We start from the raw sequence: 22,426 nt of genomic DNA, 5'->3' as shown, positions 1-22,426 counted from the left end.
CCGGACCGGTCGGACCCTCCGGCCCGGCTGGATGCCCATTTTTGGGGTGGAGGGTGGGGGGTGATACATTTTTAAAAAAATGGCTGGACTGAGCATGGCCGGAAGTGGATTTTAGTCCGGCCCACTAATCGGCCCTCATGCGTGTGACGTGCTCGCGAGGCGGCCAAATTTCACCTCAGCCGACTCGGTGAAAGGCTTCTTTCTTTCACGGGGCAGAGGCCGACAATGTTTAGGAATATGGCCGGGGGGTCGCGGCCGGAAGGGTACCCAGGTCAAGGGTGGAGGGTCGCGGCCGAACGGGCAGAAAAGGGTCAAGTGCTCAGCTTTGTTACAGAGCTGCATATTTAAACGACCCACATTGTCCCAGTCTATCCCTCGTTGGCGACAGCCAATCGACATCGAGAACGTAATCTTCACGTCAGACGCAGGTGCCACACGAGCAGACACGCTGCCAAACAAAGAAAAAATATCAAACAAAAAACTGACACACACACGCACAGCGTGGTGATCGGTGAAATAAAAACAACATGGGCCACATGTCATTGCATCTGTGGGACCGCAAGGTACATAACACTGTTTTATTTATTTATTTTTTTCTTAATCGGCCACGTCAGGATTGCGGCGCCTGTGTGTGACGTGGTACAGGTTAAGGCCATTCTCGATGCTTGGCTGACTCGGACCGACTGGGACCACGTGGGTTGTTCAAATATGCAGATGGGAACTCGGTTAGGTTAGGCGGTTAGGCTATGCCCAGCTCTGGTAACTTGTAATTGGTACCCAGAATTCCACAACTGGTGTGCATTGCCAGAGAACATTCATGTGTTCTGTGTGCAATACAATACAATTTTATTTGTATAGCGCATTTCTCAACAGCTGTAGCTGTAACAAAGCACTTTACATACAAACAACAAAATAGCCATAATACAACAAGTGAAATCAATAAATTATCATAAGACACTACATACAATAGACACCGGAAAAGAGCCAAAAATTTCAGGTCTCAGGTCGGATCAAAAGCCAGCGAATATAAATGTGTCTTCAACCGGCTTTTAAAAGTGGACAGAGAGGGGGCATGCCTAACATCCAATGGGAGGTCATTCCAAAGGGAAGGACCAGCAGCCGAAAAGGCTTGATCCCCTCTGAGGCTCCGCTTGGTCATCGCACCTCGAGCAGCGCCTGTTCCTCAGGCCTAAGGCTGCGGGAAGGTGCGTAGGAGTGGAGGAGCTCGGAGGGGTACGCTGGGACCAGGCCATTTAGTGACTTAGACAAATAGGAGAATCTTAAGTAGAACCCTAAAATGCACTGGGACCCAGTGAAGGGAGGCAAGAATTGGTGTTATGCGCTCCATCTTCCGAACTCCAGATATAGGCGGGCAGCAGCATTTTGGACCAACTGGAGACGTTTGAGAGAGGACTGGCTGACTCCAAATTAAAGTGCATAACAGTAATCTAGCCGAGATGTAACAGAGGCATGGATGATTGTTTCTAAGTGCTGATGAGAAAGGAGGGGCTTTACCTTAGCCAGCTGTCTAAGGTGAAAGAAGCTGGACTTTACAACAGTCCTGATTTGCTGGTCCAATTTAAGATCACTGTCCATTTTAAAATCCAGATTTAAGACTGCTGGCTTTAGATATGAAGCCAAGGGGTCCAGGTTCTGTTTTCTTCCATCCATCCATCCATTATCTATACCGCTTACCCTCACAAGGGTCGCGGTGCGCGCTGGAGCCTATCCCAGCTGTCTTCGGGCAGTAGGCGGGGGACACCCCTAATTGGTTGCCAGCCAATCGCAGGGCTCACAAAGACAAACATCCGCACTCACAATCACACCTAGGGGCAATTTAGAGAGTCCAATCAACTTACCATGCATGTTTTTGGAATGTGGGAGGAAACCGGAGTACCCGGAGAAAACCCACGCAGGCACGGGGAGAACATGCAAACTCCACACAGGGAGGCCGGGGCTGGGATCGAACCCACGACCTCAGAACTGTGGAGCGGACCTGCTAACCAGTCGACCGCCGTTCTGTTTTCTTTTCATTGAAATTTCAGAAATTCAGTGACATCCAGGCTTTGATGTCCTCTAGGCAGGACAAAAAGTGGTCTTATGGAGAAAGCGTCATTTTTGCTCAGCGGGACATAGATTTGACAGTCGTCCGCATAGCAGTGAAAGGAAATACCATGTTTCCGAAGGGTGGAACCCAGAGGCAGCAAATACAAAGAGAACAACAATGGCCCCAAAATAGAACCCTGTCGAACACCATATGATAGAGGGGCAGAGTGGGACTCAGAGGAACTTAGGCTAACAGTAAAAGTCCTGCCAGCCAAATAGGATCCAAACCACTCTAGAGCGCATCCACTAATGCCCACCTGGTGTTGCAAACGAGTCAAAAGAATATCGTGGTCCACCGTATCGAATGCTGCAGTCAAATCCAACAAAACGAGACATAGATAGTCTCCAGTGTCATTAAAGTATGTCACTAAGAACACGTAACAAGGCTGACTCTGCTATGCAACTTCTTGAAGCCTGACTGGCAGACCCCCATAACATTATGCTCATCCAAGAAAGATCTTAACTATTGAGTGCACCACTTTTTCCAGAATTTTAGAAATAAAAGGCAGCTTGTAAATGGGTCTAAAATTGGATAGCACAGCTTGATCAAGGCCAATTTTTTAAAGCAGGGGTTGCACTACAGCACGTTTACAATGTTGGGGGACTACACCAGAAGACAGATAACGTCCAAAACTGATTTACCAATACTCGGGAGAATTTCCTTAAAGAACTGTCAAGGAACGGAGTCATAAGGGGAGCCAGATGGCAAATCACATCCTCCAAAAATGTCAAAGAAACCAGCTCAAAGGACTCGAAAACTGCTGAACAAGGAACATGGACAGAGGGGTCAAATGATGCGTTCGAAACAAGAGCCCTAGATGTAGTAACCTTGTCAACGAAAAACTACAAGAATCTATCGCACATTTCACTGGACGAGTCCGTGCAAATTGGTTGACGGGGCTTCAGTTCGGAGTCGATCGTTTTAAATAGAGCATGTGGATTTGGGCAATTTGCCTGAATCAGAGGTGACAAGTGGTCTCTCTTGGACTCCTTCACCTTTCTCTGGTAACGACGCCAGCAGTCCTATACGATTTGATGAGACCTGCAGCATGTCTCTTTTGCACCTGCGTTCAGCTCTGCGGGATTCCTGTCTAGCTGCACGAGTGCTCTCATTAAACCATGTCTCATGTCTAATCTTTTGCCGCATATTTTTCAATAGAGCCATGTACAAAATATTAACGCAGGATGGATGGAACCAAGTGTTGAGTTCTCTGTGTTTGAAGAGGGAACACAAAACCGATCGAAGACATCAGAGAACTGACTAGCAGGGGGTTAAAAAAACTGTGCCTGAACTCACTAGCCGTGGCTGGAAAACATTACATCAAAGAGCACAGTCATATGATCAGAAAGCACACTGCTTGATCGGGTCAGAATATTCCAAATGGGGTGCATAGGCTACTTGAAGAATTTTTATTCCTATCAGGCATTTAATCCAAATAAATGTGTCCATGTAAACGTAGCCATAGAGAGGTCTTGTTCCCACTTTGTGACTGGGAGAGAATCTGAAGCCTCTGTGTTATTTAGAATTTTGCGTATTTTTGAGAGTAATTTATTGCGATGAGAGATTTTCAGAACATTGTTTATGATGGATGTTTGAAGTTTGTTATTGAATGTATTGTTGAGTTTTAAGAGAATGGTGGATTTTAATCAGTAACAAAGGTATTGATTGTGCCCAGTGCTGAACTTCTGGATAAAATGTTGGAAACTGATTATTTTTTTAGTTCTGAATGATATGGTGAATGTGTGTGTTAGCTTTATTTTTCCATATTGTGAGGTGGAGTGGTTTTCTGTTAATTGTCAAACCTGGATTGTTCCAAATTGGTGACCGGAGGGATGGTGTGACTGTGAAGCCTTTAATATGTGAGTTTTCCCACCAAGCTGTCAGGGCTGAAGCTATAGTAATATTTTGGAAACAGATATTGTTTTTGATTAATTGACTGATAAATGGGAGACCCACAAAATTAATATTATTGCATGATGCCTGTTCAGTTTCCAACCAATTTGAATCCAGATTGGAGGGGGTAAGCCATTGTTTTAAGTATTTTAATTGCCTTAATATATGATAGAATTCAATTTTGGGGGCTTCTAATCCTCCTTGAGACTCCTGTTTCTGGAGCGTTCATTGTTTTATACGAGGAGTTCTGCTTTTCCGGTAGAAATGAGATATTGCTGAATTTAGGGAATTCAGCTTCTAAATCTAACATTACTTCTATATCAGTTAAAATGAGTTTCTTTCAATCAACATGTCAGGATACAATCTGTCAAGATGGCCAATGACTTTTGACAGCTTTCTATCGGTAAATCCATTAGAGTTGTGCAGTTCCATCTTAAATGAACTGCGTCACATGGTGCAAGCGTGGAAAAAATGTTGTGGCTTAGAGTCAGGAAATTATGAGAATTGATTTGATATTATGTGATTTTTAAAAAATTATTATTAGTGCATCTAAAACAATGCTGTCTGATATTTTACAGATGCATACACAGATGAAGACTTGATGCTTTACTGGAAAAGCGGTGATGAGTCCCTAAGTACTGATGATCGTATTTCATTATCACAGTTCCTCATCCAGAAGTTCCACACTACATCTCGTTTGGCCTTCTACAGCAGCACAGGTAGTTTGAGAATATTGTAATAGTGTGAATAAATAAATAATTCTAAATTAATCTTGTTTTCTGTAACTCAAACGCAGATTAGAACAGATTTTTCCGGCATGACCTACATGATACACTCTAGTTTTTGTTTTGATGTTTTTAGATTATCTGATAGTCACGGCAGACTAAGGGTTAATAATTCACACTTGAATTTATGCATTATACATACATATACATATTTACATACACACACATATATACATATATACATGTTCATATATACATGCATATATACATATATACATGTACATATATATACATGCATATATATATATTTTTACATATATACATATACATATATATATGCATATATATATATATATATACATATATATATATACATATGTATATATAGATATATATATATATATATAGATATACATATATATGCATATATATATATACATATACATACACATATGATACATATATATACACACATATATATATATATACATATATATATATATATATATATATATATATATATATATATATATATATACATATACTATATACACACATATACATATACTATATATACAGTGCTCAGCATAAACGAGAACCCCCGTTTGATAATTCAATACAATACAATTTTATTTATATAGCGCAGCTAGAGCTGCAACAAAGCACTTTACAAACAATACAATAAATAAAAAACAATAAAAGGCTGCGATACATATATTAATAAATATAGATAATAAAAATATAAATTAAAAAATCCAGGCGGCACGGTGGTCGACTGGTTAGCACGTCCGCCTCACAGTTCAGAGGTCGTGGGTTCGATCCCGGCTCCGGCCTCCCTGTGTGGCGTTTGCATGTTCTCCCCGTGCCTGCGTGGGTTTTCTCCGGGCACTCCGGTTTCCTCCCACATTCCAAAAACATGCATGGTAAATTGATTGGATACTCTAAATTGCCCCTAGGTGTGATTGTGAGTGTGGATGTTTGTCTCTGTGTGCCCTGCGATTGGCTGGCAACCAGTTCAGGGTGTCCCCCGCCTACTGCCCAAAGACAGCTGGGATAGGCTCCAGCACGCCCCGCGACCCTTGTGAGGAGAAGCGGTACAGATAATGGATGGATGGATGGATAAAAAAATCCAATAAATTAACATAAAACACTATATACAATTGACGACGGAGAAGAGACGAAAATTTCAGGTCTGATCAAAAGCCAGAGAAAAGAATTGTGTCTTCAACGAGGTTTTAGAAATGGACACAGAGGGAGCTTGCCTAACAACCAATGGGAGGTCATTCCAGAGAGAAGGACCAGCAACAGAAAAGGCTCGATCACCTCTGAGGCTCCGCTTGGTCCTCGGCACCTCGAGCAGCACCTGGTCCGCAGACCTGAGGCTGTGGGAAGGTATGCCGGGGCGAGGCCATTTAATGATTTAAAGACAAATAGGAGAATCTTAAATTGAACCCTGAAATGCACTGGCAGCCAGTGAAGGGAGGCCAGAATTGGTGTTATGTGCTCGATCTTCCGAGCTCCAGTTAGTAGGCGGGCAGCAGCATTTTGGAACAACTAGAGACATTTGACGGAGGACTGGCTGATTCCAAAATAAAGTGCATTACAGTAATCCAGCCGAGATGTAACAAAGGCATGGATGACTGTTTGGAGTGCTGATGGGAAAGGAGGGGCTTAAACTTAGCCAGCTGTCTAAGGTGAAAGAAGCTCGACTTTACAACAGCACTGATTTCCTGGTCCAATTTAAGATCACTGTCCATTTTAAAACCCAAGTTTGAGACTGTTGGCTTTAGATGTGAAGACAGTGTGCCCAGGTCAACAGGGTGGGATGGAGACGAGCCACTGGGACCGAACACCATAACCTCTGTTTTCTTTTCGTTGAAATTTACGAAATTCAGTAACATCCAGTCTTTGATGTCCTCTAGGCAGGACAAAAGTGGTCTTAAGGAGAAAGCCTTTTTTTTTTTGCTTAGCGGGATATAGATTTGACAGTCGTTCACGTAGCAAGGAATTACCATTTTTCTAAGGATGGAACCCAGGGTCAAATACAATGAGAACAGCAATGGCCCCAGAATAGGACCCTGTGGAACACCATACGATGGCAGAGCGGGACTCAGAGGAACCTAGGCTAACAGAAAAAGTCCTGCCAGCTAAATAGGATCTAAACCACTCTAAAGCGCATCCACTAATGCCCACTTGGTGTTGCAAGCCAATCAAAAGAATACTGTGGTCTACCATATCAAAAGCTGCAGTCAAAGTCAACAAAATGAGACATACGTGGTCTCCAGTGTCGTTTGCCAGGAGGATGTCATTAAAAACACGTAGCAGGGCTGAATCTGTGCTATGCATCTTCTTGAAGCCTGACTGGAAAACGTCCATGACATTGTGTTTATCCAAGTAAGATCTTAGCAGTGAGTGCCCCACTTTTTCCATAATTTTAGACATAAAAGGCAGCTTGGAAATGGGTCTAAAATTTGAGAGCACAGCTTGATCAAGGCCAGTTTTTTTCAGCAGTGGTTGCACTACAGCATGCTTAGAATGTTGGGGGACCACACCAGAAGACAGGCTGCTGTTGATAATGGCCAAAACCAATTCACCAATTGTCGGGACAATCTCCTTGAAGAAGTGTGGAGGAATGGAGTCATAAGGGGAGCCCGATGGTTTCATATGGCAAACCACTTCCTCCAAAAATGTCAAAGAAACTGTCTCAAAGGAATCAAACACAGCTGAACAAGGAACTTGTAACAACCTATTCAATGAAAAACTGCATGAATCTGTTGCACATTTCAGGGGATGAGTCCGTGCAAGTTGGTTGACGGTGCTTGAGTACAGAGTCAATTGTTTTAAAAAGAGCACGTGTATTTTGGCGATTTGCCTGAATCAGACATGACAAGTAGTCTCTCTTGGACACCTTTCTCTGGTAACAATGCCAGCAGTCCTTTAAGATTTGGTAGGAGACCTGCAGCCTGTCTTTTTTCCATCTGCGTTCAGCTCTGCGGCATTCCTATTTAGCTGTGCGAGTGCTCTCATTCAACCATGGCTCAGGTCTAATCTTTTGCCGCATATTTTTTAATGGAGCCACGGAGTCCAAAATATTAACGCAGGATGAATGGAACCAAGTGCTGAGCTCCTCTGTGTTTGAAGAGGGAACACAAAGCTGATCAAAGGCATTAGAGAACTGACTAGCAGTGAGGTGGTTAAAAACCCAGGCCTTGCGCTCGTTAGCATTTGCTCTGACAGCACTGGAAAATGTTACATCAAAGAGCACAGTCATATGATCAGAAAGCACATTGTCCAAAACTTTCAAATTTGAGACCGATAAGACCATAGGAAAGGACAAGGTCTAAAGTATGCCCTTGTTTTGAGTGGAGCCAGCCACGCACTGCACCAAATTGAAAGAGTCAATGAGTCTTAAAAAGTCCTTTGCCAGTGTTTTTTCAGGACAGCACACGTGAATATTGAAGTCCCCCATGAACAGGATGCGATCATATCGCAGCATGATTTCGGCAAGACGATTTGAAAAGTCATTCAGAAACTCCTTGTTGTACAGTAAGTATTCTCTAGTAAGGAATCATATTTGCACTGTCCAATATTTCCTTATACGGAATTTCCTTATGTGGGAAACGACTACGGTACATGTCCTGTATAAAAGTGCAATTATGTTAACAAAATACATGTGTAACAAGTTAACAACACAAGCAATATAATAATAATACAAATTTTGTTCAACAAAAACGGCACTATAAAGCACAGGTATATGAACATAATACAGTACAGTATAATAAAAATGGTCCAAATACAGTACAGTATTGTACTTAACTAGAGTAAACTGTACTGTATTTTAATGTTGACTTTTCTCAGACCTAGGAAAAAATTACCGTATTTTCCGGACTATAAACCACAACTTTTTTCCTAGATTTTGAGCCATGCGGTTTATAGTCCGGTGCGGCTATTCTGTGGATTTTTCTTCCACCGCTCGGGGCGCTCTAACCGGAATGACAGTACAATTCAATACAATACATTTCCCATTAACTGGATGTGACTGGAGGTGGAGGAGTTCAACAGGCGAGGGCGCTATGCACTAGGCTATTTCATTAGGTGCTGTAATGCTTTGATTTTATGTTTTCCTAGAGGTCCCTGAAGTGCACATGAATGCGATTGGCTGATGTTACGTCTGTTCTCTTGTTTTGATGTGAAATGCTATTGTTGATTTAGCACGTCGCCGTGTGTTAGATTGGCTGACTTTATGAACATAAAACAAGACATGTGCGTATCGTCGCTGTCCTGTGGAAAAAAACGTATGTCCATTTTTGTCGTTTTTTTAATTTTCACGTTTATGCAATGTCTGCATTCAGCTTCAACGTCTGACGATGTATGAACCTACATGACCAATGAAAACGTGTTTTATGATGTCATGTATTTAAAACGTATCTCAATTGGATGTCAGACGTGTCAGTCAAAATTCACGTATGTCCATTGGACGTCTAAAGGTAAAAAAAATCCCTGTCTCTGCTCGCACAGTCCCGCCTACACTCCTCGGTGGAACGAAGCTGACATCTATCGATGCAAAGGTAAAGTTTGTCAATACACTAACTGTTTGTAAAGTGTCATATATATAATTTTTTGCTATCCACCTCTAGTAACGTTACCTTTGTGTCAAACAACATGCCATGTCCGCAACGTAAACACAGGAGGCATTTACCGCAGAGGTCAGACATTAGTGCAGTCAATACCCACGACTGTGGTGTTTTACGTGATCATTCGATTTCTGACTCAGATAAAACTTAATTCATTCACGTCGTTTGTCCGATACAAGCCTCTCTCTTATCGTTTTCCGGATAGACATGTCTCTCTCCCTTTTACGGTTGAGGCAGAGAAGAAAGAAAGTGGCAACACAAGTGACAAGAGAAGCTAGAGGAATATGGTTCTCAGACACTGCAGAGGATACAACATTTTTGCAACACTTTTATGTCAATATTGCATTCAGTGCAGTAAAACTGTTCTCTTTACTTTAGAATCGATCAGTACCGACAAAGATGACTCTCCTGACTATGTACCTACGGAATCGGAAAATTACGATATGTTTATGCAGAAATTTGCTTGGATAAAAATGTATTTTGAAGGAGTTTACTAATCTAGATGAAGTATTTGTGAAAGGGATTTTTACACCCTTACGCTATGTTATGCAAGACATTTTAAAAATAACTAGTAGTTTCATTGTATTATGAACATTTTTAAATCGGTACCCTAACTATATTCCTCTTAATATTTTCAAGATTCACTTGGAAGTCAAGCTGGTGGCACACACCACTCTGAAAGTGATGGTTGGTAGTGTAATTAATATTAACTTAATTTTTGTTATACAAAATCACAATCCAATAGGACTTCTCAACATGAATTTAGCAAATAGGAGCAGAAGAGTCCTGGATGTTAATTAGCTTTTTTTATGTGTGTATGGGGTGGGGAGGTATTCACATACAATTTGTTTAATGTACTTAACATGTTGTGCCCAGGTCAAGGAAGAGAGGAAGGGAGGTGGGAAGGAAAGAAGAAAATGGTAGAACAGTGAGGGGAAAGGGAAAGTACAGTACGGTACAAGTGAAAGAGGGAGGAAGGAACCCCTTCATCTTATATGTAGAATAAGGCATGATGTTAAAGTGGTAATGAATAGCAAAGACACACTCTGCACACATGAAAGTGTGTAATGTCTCACATGTGCACAAATACTCACAACTCATACGTATTTTATTTGTTTTTCTTTTAATTAGAAAGAGAAGCAGTTTCGGTGGACTCCTCAGCTGGTGAGGCTCATCTGGGAAGAAAGAGGAGGGCAAACCCAGAGACCTGGAATGTAACCATCCAGAAAAGGAGGCGAATGAGGGGCCTATCCTGGGTTGGGAAAAAAATAGAGAAACTGTGTGAAAGGAGGCAAGACAAATGGGGATGCCATGTCAGTCTGCGGCCTGCAAAAAATCCTCCGAACTCAAGTGTAGTCAACTAGATGAATCAAAGAGAGGAGATTTTCAAATATTTCTGGGAAAAAATTGATTGGAAAGAGAGGGAAATTTATGTCAAGTCATTAGTACAATTGAGGACTGTGAACAGACGGCGGACAGGTGCAGCTGAGTCCAGGAGGGCAGTTTCCGTATTTCCTCATCTTGTTGTTGATGGAAGTAGAATTCGAGTGTGCCAGCGCATGCTCCTGTCCACATTGGGAATAAAACAGTGGATGTATTTGAGGTGGATGGGGAGAAGAGGGAAAAGACCTAAGCAGACTGCGAGAGTGACAGTGACATCCAAAGAGCAGGACTTTCTGAAGGCCTTCCTCCTGGATCTACCTAAAGTTCCATCACACTACTGCAGATCCACATCTTCAAAGCTATATCTGGAGCCCGTGCTTAAGTCCATCAGTCACCTCCATGCACAGTATAAGCAGTCTTGTGCAGACAGTGGTCTTCAGCCTCTGTCAAGGCAAGTCTTTTCCTCAGTTTTTCAGCAACTGAATCTTTCTTTTTCACCCCAAAAAAGACCAGTGTGATACCTGTTGTGCATTCAAGGCTGGAAACATTGACACTGCCACATAGGAGGAACACTGCCTTAAAAAAGACAGTGCACGAGCCAATAAACAGAAGGACAAAGAAGAGGCAGGTGAAAAGACTTTGTTGTTGTGCATGGATCTGCAGGGGCTCTTGCTGTGTCCCAAGCTGCAAGCCTCTGCTCTGTATTACAAGACTAAGCTTAGTGTGCACAACTTTACCATATATGACATGATATCACATGAGGCAACAAATTACCTGTGGCATGAGGGCGAAGCTGGTCTTTCGGCCAATGACTTTGCAACAAGCATTCTTAATTATCTTGAAACACACCTATCATACGATGAATACATCATCTGGAGTGATGGATGTGGCTATCAGAACCGAAACCTCATCTTGAGCAATGCGCTCCTCAAGTTTGTGACTGAAAAGCAGAAGACAGTGACACAGAAGTATCTTGAAAGAGGCCACATACAAATGGAGTGTGATTCGGTGCATAGTGTGATAGAGAGGAAACTGAGACACAGAAACATACATGTTCCAGCTGATTACGCTGAAGTTATAAGAGGTGCTCTATCCAATCCCAAACCTTACCAGGTGAAGTACTTGGACAACACTTTTTTTTCATGGATTTCAGCCAAGTAAAACTCTGTAGGTCCATTAGACCAAGTAAAAGCACTGGTGATCCTACAGTGCATGACCTCCGAGCAATCAGGTATTTGATTTAATTTATTAATTCTTAGATGATTGCCTTCATGCCATGTATTTTGAGCTCTTACATACAAGCTAATAACTATGTAATTTCTTTCTTGAAATACACATCATATAACTGTCCATTGACCTTTTCTTCTCTTTTTTCTTCTTTCTGTAAGGTACAATATGGATGGAACAATGGACTACAAACTGTGCCACTCAGGTGACTGGGAAACATATCAATACCTGTCTTTGAGAACGAAGGGGAATAACACACATGTGACCAGACTGCACACATTCAAGAAAAAAATTAGACAGCTCAAATTCAACCGTCTTCAAGAACTGAAGAAAGTTGTTCCCCCAGATTACCACTCCTTCTTCGATGGTCTTCACCATGCGTAATTTCCAGGATTGCTTTTTGTCGGACTGCATTATTTTCATAATTTATTCTTATGCAATTATTTATTATTTTATTTATACATGGTGTGTATTAAATACTTACCTGTTCTAATGGTATCTTATCTTTTGTTTTAAATGTTGCCTGTTGTAACAATGAGGGACAAAGAAGGAAGGAGCGACAGTCGAAATGTCCTAATGTGTGTATCAATTATTATTTATTGAAAGAAAAAAGTAATCATTACTATGCTTCTTAATTTAACAAGGTATTCATTATTGAATGTATTCCTAATTGATGTTATTAATGTCAATATATTAGTGTTTAGTATTTATTTTTTGATGAAATTAATAGTATTTCCATCCATCCATCCATTATCTCCCGCTTATCCGAAGTCGGGTCGCGGAGGCAGCAGCTTCAGCAGGGAAGCCCAGACTTCCCTCTCCCCAGCAACATCCTCCAGCTCTTCCGGAAGGATCCCAAGGCGTTCCCAGGCAAACCGGGAGACATAGTCTCTCCAGCGTGTTCTGGGTCGTCCTCGGGGTCTCCTGCCGGTGGGACATGCCCGGAACACCTCACCAGGGAGGCGTCCAGGAGGCATCCTAATCAGATGCCCGAGCCACCTCAACTGGCTCCTCTCGACGCGGAGGAGCAGCGGCTCGACTCTTGAGTCCCTCCCGGATGGCCGAACTTCTCACCCTATCTCTAAGGGAGAGCCCTGACACCCTGCGAAGGAAACCCATTTCGGCCGCTTGTATCCGAGATCTTGTTCTTTCGGTCATGACCCACAGCTCATGACCATAGGTGAGAGTAGGAACGTAGATCGACCGGTAAATTGAGAGCCTCGCCTTTCAGCTAAGCTCCTTCTTCACCACGACAGACCGATACAGGGTCCGCATCACAGCAGACGCTGCACTGATCTGCCTGTCGATCTCCTGTTCCATCTTACCCTCACTCGTGAACAAGACCCCAAGATACTTGAACTCCTCCACTTGGGGCAGAATCCCATCCCCGACCCGGAGAGGGCACGCCACCCTTTTCCGACTGAGGACCATGGTCTCAGATTTGGAGGTGCTGATCTTCATTCCGACCGTTTCACACTCGGCTGCGAACCGCTCCAGCGAGAGTTGGAGATCGCGGCTTGAAGAAGCCAACAGTACCACATCATCTGCAAAAAGCAGAGATGCAATACTGAGGCCACCAAACCGGACCCCCTCGACACCTCGGCTGCGCCTAGAAATTCTGTCCATAAAGGTTATGAACAGAATCAGTGACAAAGGGCAGCCTTGAAGGAGTCCAACCCCCACAGGAAACGAATCTGACTTACTGCCGGCAATTCGGACCAAACTCTGGCATCGGTGGTACAGGGACCGGACAGCCCTTATCAGGGGGCTTGGTACCCCGCACTCCCGAAGCACCCCCCACAGAACTCCCCGAGGGACACGGTCAAACGCCTTCTCCAAGTCCACAAAACACATGTAGACCGGTTGGGCAAACTCCCATGCACCCTGCTGACCCTGCTGAGGGTGTAGAGCTGGTCCACTGTTCCACGGCCAGGACGAAAACCACATTGCTCCTCCTGAATCCGGGATTCGACCTTCCGATGGACCCTCCTCTCCAGCACCCCCCTCTCCAGCACCCCTGAATAGACCTTGCCGGGAGGCTGAGGAGTGTGATCCCTCTGTAATTGGAGCACACCCTCCGGTCCCCCTTCTTAAAAAGGGGGACCACCACCCCGGTCTGCCAATCCAGAGGCACTGTCCCCGATGTCCACGCAATGTTGTAGAGACGTGTCAACCATGACAGCCCCTCAACATCCAGAGCCTTTATGAACTCCGGGCGGATCTCTTCCACCCCCGGGGCTTTGCCACCGAGGAGCTTTTTGATTACCTCGGTTACTTCAACCCCAGAGATAGGAGAGCCCACCTCAGAGTCTCCAGGCTCTGCTTCCTCAGTGGAAGGCGTGTCGGTGGAATTGAGGAGGTCTTCGAAGTACTCTCCCCATCGATCCACAACGTCCCGAGTTGAGGTCAGCAGCACCCCATCTCCACTATAAACAGTGTTAATGGTGCACTGCTTCCCCCTCCTGAGACGTCGGATGGTGGACCAGAATTTCCTCGAAGCCGTCCGGAAGTCATTTTCCATGGCCTCCCCGAACTCCTCCCACACCCGGGTTTTTGCCTCAGCATCCGCCAGAGCTGCATTCCGCTTGGCCAGCCGGTACCTGTCAGCTGCCTCCGGGGTCCCGCAGGCCAAAAAGGCCCGATAGGACTCCTCTTCAGGTGGACAGCATCCCTTACCGCTGGTGTCCACCAGCGGGTTCGGGGATTGCCGCCACGACAGGCACCTTGCGGCCACAGCTCCGATCGGCCGCCTCAACAATGGAGGCACGAAACATGGTCCACTCGGACTTGATGTCCCCCGCCTCCCCCGGGACGTGGGAAAAGTTCTGCCGGAGGTGGGAGTTGAAACTCCTTCTGACAGGGGATTCTGCCAGACGTTCCCAGCAAACCCTCACAATACGTTTGGGTCTGCCAGGTCGGACCGGCATCTTCCCCCACCATCGGAGCCAACTCACCACCAGATGGTGATCAGTTGACAGCTCCGCCCCTCTCTTCACCCGAGTGTCCAAAACATGCGGCCGCAAGTCCGATGATACGACTACAAAGTCGATCATCGAACTGCGGCCTAGGGTATCCTGGTGCCAAGTGCACATATGGACACCCTTATGCTTGAACATGGTGTTCGTTATGGACAATCCGTGATGAGCACAGAAGTCCAGTAACCGAACACCGCTCGGGTTCCGATCGGGGGGGCCGTTCCTCCCAATCACACCTCTCTAGGTCTCAGTCATTGCCCACGTGAGCATTGAAGTCTCCCAGCAGAACGATGGAGTCCCCAGGTGGAGCCCCCTCCAGCACACCCTCCAAGGACTCCAAAAAGGGTGGGTACTCTGCACTGCTGTTTGGTGCATAAGCACAAACAACAGTAAGGACCCGTCCCCCCACCCTCAGGCGGAGGGAGGCTACCCTCTCGCCCACTGGGGTAAACCCCAATGTACAGGCGCCAAGCCAGGGGGCAATAAGTATGCCCACATCTGCTCAGCGCCTCGCACCCTGGGAAACTCCAGAGTGGAAGAGTGTCCAACTCCTCTCGAGAGGACTGGGACCAGAACCCAAGCTGTGCGTGGAGGTGAGCCCGACTAGATCTAATCGGAACCTCTCAGCCTCACACACCAGCTCAGGCTCCTTCCCTGCCAGAGAGGTGACATTCCATGTCCCAAGAGCTAGTTTTTGCTGCTGGGGATCGGACCACCAAGGTCCCTGTCTTCTGCCGCCGCCCAGCTCACACGGCACCCGACCCCTTTGGCCCCTCCCACCAGTGGTGAGCCCATGGGAAGGGGGACCCACGTGTCCTTTTCGGGCTGAGCCCGGCCGGGCCCCATGGGTGCAGGCCCGGCCACCAGGCGCTCGCCATCGAGCCCCACCTCCAGGCCTGGCTCCAGAAGGGGGCCCCGGTGACCCGCGTCCGGGCGAGGGAAAACGTGGTACATTAATTTTATTCCTCATAAGGGGTCATTTTGAGCCGTGCTTAGTCTGGTCCCTCACCTAGGACCTGTTTGCCATGGGTGACCCTACCAGGGGCATAAAGCCCCAGACAACGTAGCTCCTAGGATCATTGGGGCGCGCAAACCCCTCCACCATGATAAGGTGACGGCTCACGGGTGGATTAATAGTATTTGTGTTAATTAAATCAATTTGACTCAGTTTTGACATGACCATCTACTGATGTAAATCTGATTAAGAGTTGGTAATTGTTAAATGATTGTCTTATTTAACTTAGATATCAGAGGTCTTGCTCTTGAATAGAGTCAACACATAAATTGATTTAAAAAAAAAAAAAAAAAAAAAGCCCACTTCCCATGAACCTCGGTTGTGGGCACAAAGCGTTTCATTATTTTTTTTCCCCGGTGTCCTGTAGCAGCTAGTTTTAAGTGACATTTAGGGCCGTGGGACTTAATACTTCACAGATGCATGCAAGACGAGCCGAGAAACACTGCTGAACATCAGGAAGCATGAACTCATCGTAGGTCCTGTCCGCAACAACCGTGCGGAATCACGACCCCAACCCTTAGTTCTGTGGGTTGATTAAAAGAAGCGTTTCATAACAAGCGATAATATTTGGATAGTCTAACATTATAGTAGATAGATTTCCCTTGACAAAGCTTTGGTGAATATAATGTGCTAAGATGGGATTTAAAACAGCCTGCTATTAAAAGTCTGCCTGGACATAAATGAAACCCAAGGCTCGTGGATAACGACGTCACTGGAGCGCACGCTTTTATTAACACGCATCTGCGCTTTCGCTAGCAACGGTGCACGTAAGTACATTTAAAATACTTTAAATAGGTCATCGAGGAATGTGTAAACGGAGTTCCTTTTTAGACCCTATATGTATCTATTTTCACAAGTTTAGGATTTCCTTATCATGTACTTTGTGAGTAATAACGTTTTTTCATCCTCCTGAAAAAAAACGATTTTGGACATAAGTTTTTTTCACAGGACAGCGATGATTTGTAGAATGTAGTAGAACAATAGATGGTGGAGTCTGGTGGACATTAGCTGACAAACTGGAGCGGCAGTCGGCAGTGAAATTAAGATTTGTACTGTTTATTTTCTCTTGGTTCTCTTCTGTTTTAATCAGCAACGTTGCTGCAGTGTTAAAAGGCACTGTTTGGACAGAATCTAGTCAGGTACATACATGTACATTTACAGTTCATAATCATTCTGTAAATGCAGTGAATAAAAAAGTTTTCAACATAGATAGGTGCGGCTTTTATAAAGGTGCGGCTTATTTAAGTTTTTTTCCAAAATGTTCTAAAAATAGAGTGGGTGCGGCTTACCTAACGGTGCGGCTTATAGCCCGGAAAATACGGTAGTCTATTTTGAGTTGTGTTGGCTTCAGTCTTTGCTCTATGAAAATGTTTGTCTGCATATCATACAGTTTTGTTGCTAATTGAAAGTAACTGTACCGTTGATCATCACTGATGTCTGGTGATTCTTGTGCATACAAAAGGACACGTTCTTTTACGCCACTGTACTCCGTTGAGCCGCAAGCAATTTCCTTTGAGCAGGCAAACTGCTGGAATCGTACTGAGCCAGAATCGATTCCTTGTTTTTCAAAGTCTCGTAGATTTGAGTTTTTCCGACTCCAAGTGTCTCCTGGATGTTTTTACTTTGTGTCCAACTTCGCTTAATCGGATGCATTTCACTCTCTCTTCCACGCTCATTACCGTTCTTCTTCATTTGGACGCCATGAGCTACAGACGAAAATGTAAATGAATTCACTATAAATCTTTCGCAATTTCAGCAATATGCATGCCAAAGAAGTAACTTACATGTCGCCGTTTTGGATCCGATGATGGCGGAACAGTCAAAGTTTTTCCATAGTTTGCGCTACTGCGGGCTTCGCTATGGCTTCCAGGTTCCGGTTACAATACCGGAACTTAGTTGTAAGGAATCGATCGTTAATGTAATATAGTAGTAGAAAATTTAATGCATATGTTTTTTTTCCCTGAGTGAGGGAATTTCCGTTTGAGCTAATGATGGCGGAGCGGTCAAAGTTTTTCCGTCGTATAGAGCGAGGACTGCTTGAGTTTGAGCTATTGCAGGCTTCGCTATTGGTTCTAGGTTCCGGATACCGGAACTTCCGTTGTCATGAATCGATCGTTAATGTAATTTAATGCATACGTTGTTTTTCCGGGTGAGGGAAATTTCCATTGGACAAAGGTCCGTAGGTGGAAATACTTACTGTATTTGGGAGGACGGTATATGACAGCACAGAGCACAGAGCACACTGGCAACTTCAAAGAAAGTGCCCTCAAAGCTGCTGAACGCTGTGGCGAATATACACTGTTTACATTTAAATTTGTTTTTAAAAACAAGTCGCCGTTCCTCCACCTCGGCCTGAAGTTATCGGCGCATCCAAGTTAGAGCATGCAGGCGGCAATAGTTCAAGCATCACACTGCACTCACCGTTGCCAGTCCAAGTCTTCGTCAGGCAGAGGAAATACAAGTTGTTGGAAAGAAATAGCTCCCTCAAGATCAACAATTTGTTCGTCAACGACCGGGGTTTCACGTTTTTCAGTTTTACTCAAATATGGGTGATGCAGTAATGAGTACACCCCACAACAAAAACTTCTACATCAAGTATTTTGTATAGCCTCCATGATTTTTAATGACAGCACCAAGTCTTCTAGGCATGGAATGAACATACTGGCAACATATTGTTCCATCAATTGTTTTCCATTATTCAAGAATGACCTCTTATAGAGACTGGATGCTAGATGGAGAGTGATGCCCAACTTGTCTCTTCAAAAGTCCCTATAGGTGTTTAATTGGGTTCACATCAGGAGTCATATGGGCCACTGAATCACATCTAACCTGTTCTTCTTTAGAAATCCAACAGTGGCCTTAGATTTGTGCTTAGGATCATTGTCATGTTGGAAAAGTGCGCGACAACCAAGGGCACAGAGTGATGGCAGCATCTTCTCTTTCAGTATGCAGCAGTGCATCTGTGATTTCCTGATGCCATCAATGAAATGCAGCTCCCCAACACTAGCAGTACTCTTGCAAACCCAAATGAGGACACTGCCACCACCATGTTTCACTGTAGGTGTTCTGCCCACAGCAAAAGTTTAAAATGTGTTTCATAGAGGTTAAAAGAAAAAGCAAATCAGAACATTTTGCTATTAAAAAACAAATGTCATAATTCATGGTTATTATTTTATGCTAAAAAGGTCATTGTGTTTAAAATAATTTCTATCCAGTCAACATGTGTTTACTTGTATTTGTATTAAGTCAGTAGCTCAACGTATTATGGGTAGAAGTTGCCATATTCAGTCGGAGAGACGTGCCACAGAAAGCCTGCCCTAATCATCCTCGCTGCTCCTCCTGTGTTGTATTTCTTTTTCGTACACCTTCGAAAGCAAGTAAGTTTGATTGTGTTTGGAAGTGTTTAGAGATCTGTTTTGGAGATCGATTTTGCTAGGTGTTCTCCCTGAAACTCGCTAGCACAGTGCACTTGCATTTGCATAGCAGTGCTGCTAAGTTGGTGCAAACGATCTAAGTAGCTTATGAAGGGATCGCGAAAACGGCTCGTTTACCCCTGTAACAGCTTAGGCTTGCATTTGTGTCTGTTTTTTGGCACTAGTCAATTCGTGGTGCATTTATTTGTTTCGCAAAGCTAACACATTTTATTTGTGTTCATTTTTAGTTTCACTCAACATTTTCATTGGGCTGATGTAAGCTATCAAGACGACCATAATAAAAGGAGCAAGACGCTCAGTTTCCTAGCTCATGAATATCGAGCTTGGCTTGCTGTTGACCTGCATTAACATACCTAGTGTATCCAACATTTAGTAATAACAGTATAGTGAAAAGCCATATCAGCAGTTGGTGGAAGATAAAATTCACAACACAGCGATGGACAATGCTCAAGAAGAAAGAGCTAACTCTGAAGCAAAAGCATCATCCAAAGCTAGCTCTAGCTCCAAACACTCATCCAAGTTATCCTCAAGGTCCTGCGTACTAGAAGCAGCCATCTTGGCAAGAGCCTCTGCTGAAGCTACAAATGGTAAAGCTTCATACAGTAAGAGAAAATTGGAAATAAAGAAACGAGCAAAGTTGGAATTAGAAAAAGCAGCACTAGAGGCAGATTTAGAGGTGCTGGAGATGGAGAAGGAAGCGGCAGCCGCTGCAGTAAAGGCAGAAGTTCTAGAAGCAGCTGTGGCCATCGAACAAAGCAAAGCAGAAAGCGTTAAGAGCGCAGTCCCACTACAAGTAGTTAGAGAGAGAACTATGCAGTACGTGAAACACCAGACCCAGCTGAAGTCGCATGTTCAACCCGCAAGGACACAGTCATTCAACTCAAGGACTTCCGAACAATACCACTCTCCACCAGCACACAGAAAAACGTACGTCAAAGATGAAACATCCTTCATACCACCAAGAGACTGTGAAGTATAGTTACCATGCTTCCCACAATAGTGATTCACCTATGGCAGACTTTGCTAAATTCCTTGCACGAAGAGAATTAATCACAACGGGGCTTTTTAAATTTGATGACACTCCAGAAAACTATAGAGCATGGCAGTCATCATTCATAAATGCAACCGAAGACGTTGATCTCACATACAGTCAGGAGTTAGATCTCCTTGTCAAGTGGCACAGTCAGGAGTCCTCGGAGCCTGTCAAGAGAATCAGAGCCGTATATGCCACTCACCCCAAAGTAGCCCTCCAGGTGTCCTGGGACAGGCTCCAAGAATGTTACGCTACACCAGAAGTAGTAGAAAACGCTCTCTTTAAAAAACTAGACAACTTCCCCCGACTTATAAACAGAGACAATGTAAAACTGAGGGAGCTTGGAGATTTGCTCTTAGAGCTACGGGTCGCTAAAGATGAAGCTTATTTGGTCTTGCTTACCTCGACTCACCCTGTGGTGTTGAGCCCATAGTTGAAAAGTTACCTCCAAGTCTGCGAGATAAATGGCTTCACACAGGCTCAAAATATAAACAAGAATACAATGTGACATTCCCTCCCTTTGCATATTTTGTAAAGTTTGTCCAAGATGAGGTTCAAGCGAAACGATCCAAGTTTTGCGACATGCAGCAGTCAAGCCCTCCCCAAAGGTGAGAGATCATCATCCAAACAAACTAGCTACAAGACACCTCTAACAGTCAACAAAACAGAGGTCAACACAACCGCTCAAGATAGTACCAAAGAGGACGATTCAACATGCTACTGCCCCGTTCATAAGAAATCACATCCTCTAGCTAAATGCAGGGCTTTCCGGACCAAACCACTACAAGAAAGGAGGAACATACTCAAGGAAGACAAGAGATGTTTTCGCTGCTATTAGTCCACAAAGCACGGCAGTAGGTCAGCGGACCCCACGATGCTCCCTTTGCTCAGCGCCTGGATCTAGGCTCGGTAATTGTGGGAGAAGTGTCTTAATGCTCACAAGTCAACCTTCAGCGTTTACAAAACTCACATGCTCTACAACGGTCGCCCATCTCTCCTCAGTCCTTGCCCTAACAGCAACACCGTCAAAGAAAAACCATGCTACGGTGGGGAGCACAAGAATGGCCTCTCTAAACGCAGCTCAAAATCCAATGCAGTAGCAGAAAGGCTTGAAGACGATGTTTTTGACTGCACAAAGAACGATAACCGCCATGTCTTTCAAGGACAAGACCTTTTTTAAAAATAATGGAGAAGGAGGTCCACCAGGATGAAAATGATAACTGGATCGCTCCTTTAACATTCAAGTCCCCTCGCTTGCCACTCCCAAACAACAGGGACAAAGCATTGTCAAGACTGAACTCGCTTCGACACAAGCTAACGAAAAACCCTCAAATGAAAGAACAATTCTCAGGGTTTATGGATAAGCTGTTTGAGAATCATCATGCAGAGATCGTTTCGCCCATCTGCGACAATACTGAACGTTGGTACCTGCCCATTTTCGGGGTATATCATCCCCAGAAGCCCGGACAGATACGGATTCTTTGATTTGAGTGCCGAACAATTTGGTGTCTCACTCAACTTAGTACTGCTTACGGGCCCAGATCTCAATAATAGCCTTCTTGGTGTGCCAATTCATTTTCGAAAAGAGCTCATTGCAATCACTGCTGATATCCAGCAAATGTTTTACGGGTTCCTTGTCAGACCAGACCACAGATATTACTTGAGGCTCTTGTGTCACAAGAATAATGTCATGTCATGTCATCTTCCAAACCGCTTATCCTATATAGGGTCGCGGGGAGTTGCTGGAGCCTATCCCAGCCGTCAATGGGCAAAGGCAGACTACACCCCGAACTGGTCGCCAGCCAGTCGCAGGGCACACATAGACACTGTCACTGAGCGGGAATCGATCCCATGCTGCCCGCACACAACTCAGGCGTGTGTACCACTACACTATCAGCGGACCACAAGAATAATGATTTGTCAAAAGAAGTGCAGGAATATTGCATGCGGGTGCACGTTTTTGGAAATAACCCGTCGCCAGCAGTAGCTATTTATTGCCT

The 22,426-nt window shown here is 44.4% G+C and overlaps 1 protein-coding gene and 1 long non-coding RNA gene across 4 annotated transcripts in view; both read left to right on the top strand.

The window, feature by feature from the left end:
• gabrr2a (gamma-aminobutyric acid type A receptor subunit rho2a) overlaps positions 1-22,426 on the top strand; it is a 155,742-nt gene that overhangs the window by 113,853 nt on the left and 19,463 nt on the right. For 2 of the 3 annotated variants that reach the window (XM_086048826.1, XM_086048828.1), the window contains one exon: positions 4,579-4,719. The exons of the other annotated variant lie outside the window; for it this stretch is intronic. In XM_086048826.1, the coding sequence (XP_085904952.1) occupies positions 4,579-4,719 (141 nt within the window). The remainder of the gene's footprint in view (positions 1-4,578; positions 4,720-22,426) is intronic. 3 annotated transcript variants of the gene reach the window in all.
• Positions 5,715-10,565, top strand: LOC147137959 (uncharacterized). Its single transcript, XR_015089242.1, has 3 exons — positions 5,715-8,271; positions 9,244-9,293; positions 10,491-10,565. It is a non-coding gene; the product is annotated as an uncharacterized LOC147137959 (long non-coding RNA).

Source organism: Filicampus tigris, chromosome 13, assembly GCF_054856515.1.
Source record: "Filicampus tigris isolate MCC_2025a chromosome 13, RoL_Ftig_1.0, whole genome shotgun sequence".
NCBI lineage: Eukaryota > Metazoa > Chordata > Actinopteri > Syngnathiformes > Syngnathidae > Filicampus > Filicampus tigris.
This window is presented reverse-complemented; position numbering and strand designations above follow the sequence as displayed.